This window comes from Sinocyclocheilus rhinocerous, unplaced genomic scaffold, assembly GCF_001515625.1.
Source record: "Sinocyclocheilus rhinocerous isolate Xijiao unplaced genomic scaffold, SAMN03320098_v1.1 scaffold834, whole genome shotgun sequence".
Lineage (NCBI taxonomy): Eukaryota > Metazoa > Chordata > Actinopteri > Cypriniformes > Cyprinidae > Sinocyclocheilus > Sinocyclocheilus rhinocerous.
In genome coordinates, this window is record NW_015645089.1 from 1,373,889 (window position 1) to 1,381,177 (window position 7,289).

General features: G+C 37.9%; 1 protein-coding gene and 1 pseudogene across 1 annotated transcript; both read left to right on the forward strand.

Moving 5' to 3' along the window:
* Positions 1-237: 237 nt before the first annotated feature.
* On the forward strand, positions 238-4,615 carry LOC107705779 (location of vulva defective 1-like). Its single transcript, XM_016509229.1, has 9 exons — positions 238-853; positions 933-1,074; positions 1,542-1,685; positions 1,781-1,836; positions 2,233-2,411; positions 2,496-2,896; positions 3,021-3,117; positions 4,178-4,361; positions 4,452-4,615. The coding sequence occupies exons 1-9, from the start codon at positions 238-240 to the stop codon at positions 4,598-4,600; spliced, it is 1,968 nt and encodes a 655-aa protein (XP_016364715.1). The 3' UTR covers positions 4,601-4,615.
* Positions 4,616-6,275: 1,660 nt separating this feature from the next.
* The window catches only part of LOC107705762 (uncharacterized), a 9,806-nt pseudogene continuing 8,792 nt past the window's right edge, over positions 6,276-7,289 (forward strand).

Sequence of the window (7,289 nt, forward strand, 5' to 3'; positions counted from 1 at the left end):
ACAACTACAACAACTGATTCAACCACAACAACAACTGAGTCAACCACTTTGACACCTACAACAACTGATCCAACCACAACAACAACTGAGTCAACCACAACAACAACTGATTCAACCACAACAACAACTGAGTCAACCACTATGACACCAACAACAAATGATCCAACCACAACAACAACTGAGTCATCCACCACAACAACAACTGATTCAACCACAACAACAACTGAGTCAACCACTATGACACCAACAACAAATGATCCAACCACAACAACAACTGAGTCATCCACCACAACAACAACTGATTCAACCACAATGACACCTACAACCACAACAACTGATTCAACCACAACAACAACAACTGAGTCAACCACAACTGATCAAACCACAACAACAACTGAGTCAACCACCACAACAACAACTGAGTCAACCACAACGACACCTACAACCACAACAACTGATCCAACTACAACAACAACTGAGTCAACCACCACAACAACAACTGATTCAACCACGACACCTACAACCACAACAACTGATCCAACCACCACAACAACAATTGAGTCAACCACAACGACAACGGAGTCAACCACAACAACCGATTCAACTACAATGACACCTACAACCACAACAACAACTGAGTCAACCACTATGACACCTACAACAACTGATCCAACCACAACGACACTTACACCCACAACAACAACTGATTCAACCACAATGACCACATCTGAACTTACTACAACAACAATAGCCACTACTACACAAACAACAACCACATTTCCAATAACAACCACTGCAACAACAACAACAACTTTGGCACTGAGCAAAATACCTCTTCAGTTTTCGCTTCAAGGTATATTTGGAAGTTTAGTCTAAAGTATGCTTCAGAATTATCCTACTATGATTAAATATATACTGTACATACGTTTCAGTTGATGGTCCAGCACCATCTTGCACTGAGGGTGAATATCTACCACGGTTCCTCCATCCAACGCCACATCATGGAGAACACCTGCAGGCTCGTGTAAATCAAGAGCTTGAGATCAGAGTGAAAGCTTCTGCATCTTTTTCAAGGTATTAAGAAAAATCTTTTTATTTAAAATTTTTTTTATGTTTTTAAATTGAATTTTGAATAGCATATTAGCATACTACTACATATCTCTGTCATGCATACTACTTATATTATTTCTGGCAGATATAATGCTATGACAGTAAGAGCAGTAGAATAGTATGTTATTTCAAATTCAGCCATTGTATTGGTGTGCAGTGCTCTGTAGCGCCTACCAGAGGCCAGGAGTTCAAAGAGGTTTTGGTGTCTTGGATGGTTTTGCTCAGATATAGAAGTCAACACCAGTAATCTGTTGTAGCCTATTCCTGTCCAAATTAGTAGCTGCCCAAAAAGAAAGAAAACGAAGGGTTATAGAGGTACACAGGACAAACTCTATGATGGCTAGTCATTGTACAATAGACATTTTGGAACATGGTTGTGCACTACTTAAGTTTCTCAAAGTTTTTGTTTTGTTGTGGTTTTTGTCATCTAGAATCATTGATGTCATCATTAGTGGACCTCTGAACAGCACAAAGTACAAAACCACCACTGGGGAATATGTGATTAACTGGACACCAACCTCAGAAAACTATGGCCAACACTTTCCATTTTGCTTCATTGCAGAAGGACAATATGGGTATATTTTACTAAGTGAATGTACTTTTTCATTTTTTTTACCACTTTAAAATCACATTATGATAAAAGCTGATAAAAAGAACTTTCTATTTTAAGATCTAATATTTACCACTCTGAGATGAGGTGCGTTGTTGCAAAGGTGAATGGTAAAGGTGGGTAAATCAGTTCATTTAATTCCGTTTTATGACAGTGCAGACCCAAATGATAATGGCATTCATGAGTGAAATGAAGTGAATTAAATTATGAAAGAAAAATGTCATTAACTTATTTATATGAAATAAAAATGGACATATTGTGGCTTTTAGTCCATATTATCTTTAAAATCATCAATATGCTAGTGTGCACCTAAAAGTTGACAAAATTAACCTTTAGCAAATATACACATTTAAAATGTACAATATTTACCTTCTGGGAAACCAGACCACATGTTTTAATGACTCATCTTGCACAAGACACTTGTCCTCTCCCATTTGAAGAAGGTGTTTAAATATCCTGCTCAGAAGAAATATGTACATTTGTATAGCTATGATTATTAATGCTATTTTCAGGACCTGAGGCAAATGTAACCTGCACTCAAAACTCAATGTCAGTGACAATTAAGAGATCCTCCATCAAAAACCTCCATGGTGACCACTTGAGACTGATAAATCCATCTTGTCGGGTTTACACTAACAGTAGCCACCTGTTCACCAACACACTTCTAAACGACTGTGGCACTCAGATTGAGGTGAGCAGTTTTATCATCAACATTTACAATCAGATCTTGTGAAATCCAGAGCTAAACTATTTGACAGCTTCTGTTTCTTTGTAGGAGAACAATAATGAACTCATCTTCAAGAATAAAATCATTACATTCGATGATCCCAGGGACATTATAACCAGGAAGGATAACCTAGAAATTGAAATCCTGTGCAAGTACCAGAAAAGGACCAACGTTACGCTGGAGTTCGATACTCACAGACCACCAATCATCATCTCAGAAAAAGGTTTCGGCACATTCAACTATCAGTTTGAGTTTTATGCTTCTGCAAATTTCCAGAACAGCAGGCGTCCAGAATCTTACCCGCTTGAGTATGATGTGGGTGACAAGATCTTCATGAAGATTGAGCCCGTTACTCCAGTCCTAAACACTGAGATCTTCCTCGAGTCGTGTGTGGCTACTCCTTACGATAATCCCAATTACCCAGTCTCCTATCCCATCATCAAGAACGGGTGAGATTCCACAAACATTATTGATCATTTGCACTTTTTACTCATGCTAATCATGCCAATGCTAAATGATAAACTTGTCTAATCAGTTTGTCACACAAATGAATCAAGTGCTTTTTTATTTCAGATGCATTGTGGATGAAACGGTTCGGTTTTTCTTAAGCCACCAACCATTCGTCCAGTTAGAAATGGAAGCCTTCAAATTCATTGGATTCCATGACCAGGTTAGAGTGGCATTTATTCCAGACACACACACACTCACACACAACACACAAACTACAATTTGGGATCAGTAAGGTTTTTGGAAGAAGCCTCTTATCAATGCTCAGGAAGGCTGAATTTACTTGATCAAAATTACAGTTGAAACAAAAATACTGTGAAATATTATTACAATTCCAAATATTTGTTTTCTTTTTGAATATATTTTAAAATGTTGTTTATTCCTGTGATGAATTTTCAGCATCATTACTCCAGTCTTCAGTGTCACATGATCCTTCAGAAATCATTCTAATATGCTGATTTGCTGCTCAAAAAAAAATGTCTGATTATTGTCAATATTGAAAAGAGTTTTGCTATTTTGTGGAAACAATCTTTTCAGGATTCCTTCAATATTGCTTCAGCATTTATTTGAAATAGAAATCTTTACTGTCATGTTGATGAATATAAAGTGTCTTTGCCAAATAAAAATCTTAATTTCTTAAAAAGAAATTACTAACCCCACATTTTTGGTTGATTGATTAATTAATTAATTATCTGGGCACAATATGTTCCATTCAGATGTGAGGGTGATGCAAATTACATTTTAAATAGACGACACATTTGATTTGATTTTTATATATGAATGGAACATTTTACACCAACTCTTTGGTCGCCTTATCGCCTTAAGCTTGCGCTTATTGTCATTTTTTAATGATTTTCTAATAATATATCAAACATTTCATCATTCATTCCAACAGCAAATGGTCTAGTGACACTGTATTTAACATGCGGTGACTTTTTGCTGTCATGCAGTTGCATTATGGGTTGTTAACATGATTTTAAAGTGATAGTTCACCTTCAATTGCTGGTCCCCACTGACTTCCATAGTATGGAAATAAAAACACTATGAAATTCAATGGGGACCAGCAACTGAAAGTGAATTATCCCTTTAAGTGTTTTCTCTCATATACTCTGACATTGAGAATACAGCGCATCTGTAAGTAAATTCAAATAGAAATATTTCTGTTTAACCCTGCCTTCTGTCACTGTCTCTTATCTTTTCGTCTTCCTCTCGTCCCTCTCTAGGTGTTCATCAGCTGCTCAATCATCATATGCCAGGCCAACAATCTCAAAACCCGCTGCTCTCAGGGCTGCGTCAACAGCACAGTCGCTCCACCGGCCCACCACCATCACAAAAGAGAGGCTCCCCTCCAGACCGACAGTCACTTCATCTCCCAGGGGCCCCTGCGGCTGAAGAGGAGCGCATCTCGTAAGCCAAATCGTTCATTCACCTTGTGTAACAGATGATTGTACACTACACAAATGGTGTTAACCGTTTCAACCTTTACTCACATTTCAGAGGTCACCGTAAGCCCGGGTCTGAATCTAAACCTTGTTGTCGTCACTGTTTGTCTTGTGGCAACAGTAGCCATGGTGTGTGGAGTGATCGTCTACAGAGCCAGAGGGCAAAGGATCAGATACAAACCCGTGCCATCACATGACTTTTAGTCATGTCAGCTCTGTTTTTTATTTTTCAAAGCATAATGCTCTATTTTTCCGTGGAAAACAGAGAATTAGCAAGATTGTTGGAGTGCTTTCAAAAACTGTGATGCAATTCTATGGCCAAAATGTGCTTTTCTTTCTTCTGTAATCATTTTCAGTAAGTAATGTGAGTTCAAAAAAGATTCAGAATATATCAGCAGTCACACTTTAGTTTGGGGACCAATTCTCACTATTAACTATGACTTTTGCCTCAATAAACTCAATAAACGTTGCTGCTTATTAAGGTAGTTGTTAAGTTTAGGTATGGCGTGGATTAAGGGATCTAAAATATGGGCATGTAGAATAAGCATTAATGTGCTTTATTTTATATGTAATTAAATCAGTTTTAATTCTATGTATTATGTTGGTGTATGTTGGCAATTCTTCATGAAAACATGCCTTGATTCTTATAAACTGAAAAACTGTGTATAAAACAGTTTCATGTTTCAGAAGTTCATTTTTTGAAAGATGAGATCCTTTGGCTAGAAGAGAGAAGTGATTACAGAGTTGTTGTCATTCTCCTGCCATTTGGCTACTTGTCTGAAAAAAAAAAACAATCAAAATGTCTTTAAGTGAGGTGTGAAAACAAGCGCATGACTGGCAATCATCTGAAGGGAAAACTGCAGAACAAACTAATCAGTCATGAACCCTTAAGCATTTAATTCATGCTCCTGACAGGGTTTAACAAATAGATGAATGCAGGTGAACCAGTAGTTTAGTATCACTGAGATGGTATATATTTTCTTCTTTTATCTAAATTTTTTAATGTTTCATCTAAAAAATCTTTCATCTAAAGTTTTTGTAATGTTGTTGTGTTTTTGTCATTGTTATTAGTTTCTGTTTTCTTTAACATGAACATGACATTTTCATGTTATTTTATTTCAGAAATGTTTCCTTGGCAGCTAGCTAAAATAAAATAATTTCAAGGCTGTTGTTCTTGTTGTTTTCTTATTTTATTTCAAGTAACTTTTTATATATGGTTTTACTTTCAGTTTTCGTTAATTATAATAATCCTGATTTGAACTGCAATTACTGGCTAACAACATGTTGTCTCACTTTGCATATTAAAGGGGTGATCAATCAGCTATTTTCTAAGGCTTGATCATGTTTATGGGGTGCACTGTAATGTGTTCATGCTTCATTTTGAAAAAAAAAATCACATTATATTTCACATATTTTACTTTTATTCTACACCGCTGTTTCTATTCTCCTAAAAACAGTTTGTTGACTTCCTGGCTCTATGAAGCTTCTCCCTCAGAAATACACAATGGGCTCAGATTGGTTAGCTGGCCCAGTGTGTTGTGATTCGCTAACAGCTTAGTGCACGTTGTTCAGAAACGTCATACCCACCTTTTGTTACGTGTTCCCGGGGACAGGGTTTATGTAAATTTTAGGGTTTGTGATGGCACAAACCCAGGAAGAAGCTTGTTGTAGTCCCTACCAAGTGTGCCGCACAAGCGCTGAAAAGTAAAGCCAAAACATTTTGATAGCCCCCAGGTGGCTGGACACAGTATAGGTCACAAACCCTGCACTCTCCAAGTGTAACAGGGCAAGCGAGACGTGAGGCGTGCGGATCCTTTTGCAAGCTTTTATTAATAAACATGGTCAAAACACAGGCAGGGTCGAACACCAGCAAACGGGTATGGCAAGGACAAGACACAAGAGTAGTCCAGTTAACAGACGGGGTCGATCGGCGGCGAACGTGATCCAGGGGGCAAAACAAAGAGAGATAATCCAGATACACGGTAATAGTCCAGGCAGGGGCAAACAGAGTCCAAACGACAAGACGAGAGAGAGATCCAAGGCAGGATATAAACTTCAGGGCAGGCAGAGATCAGACAAGACGAGAAAACAGGCTAAGATCAAAACACGGGTAAACAGACTATGAACTAGTGATGTTAGGTTCTTGAACGAATCGTTCTTTTGAGCCGGTTCTCAGGAAGTAACCAGTTGAGCCGGTTCACAAATCGAACTGAATCGAACTTTAGTTCCGGGTTAATGACGCAGGACGCACAGCCAACTCAAAAAGAACCTTGAATGAGCCGGTGTTTTGTATTATTTATTTATTGTTACATACAGCTATAAATGGTGCTTTGCATGTAATGTCACCTCTTTGTATGTAATGTTGATATTCTCTGTATTTTTATATTTGGTACCTTGGCATTAATAAAAAAAAAATTTTTTAAATAGTTAATCTTCCTCTTATCCTGTTAGAAAGTGAAAGGAAACAACAACGGCGTTAGACTACCTCTAACTCCCCCTTCTGGGCCACCTGAGTATTTTTTCTAGTCCTCACTATGAGCCCCAAGTGGATGAAGCCTTGCCGTGCAATGCGCCACCAGCCATGTCTGCGTTTGGCCACTGTCCTTGGTGCTGATGAAGCCACACTTTGTGTGTGAGTCAAATAGGACACAGAGGCATCTTCACATGACACTGTCTGCAGAGCAGATGAACAACAGAGTATATTTTTATGTTTGCGGTGTAAATTTTTTGGGACTGTTGCCTGCAAGTATTACAGGAGCTAAAGATATTACTGTAAACTTAATCTCAAGTAAGAAAGCCCTAAATCCTAATTTCAGTCACCATGGAGGATCTTAGGGATAATTGCATTAAGATGATAGATAGATAGATAGATAGATAGATAGATAGATAGATA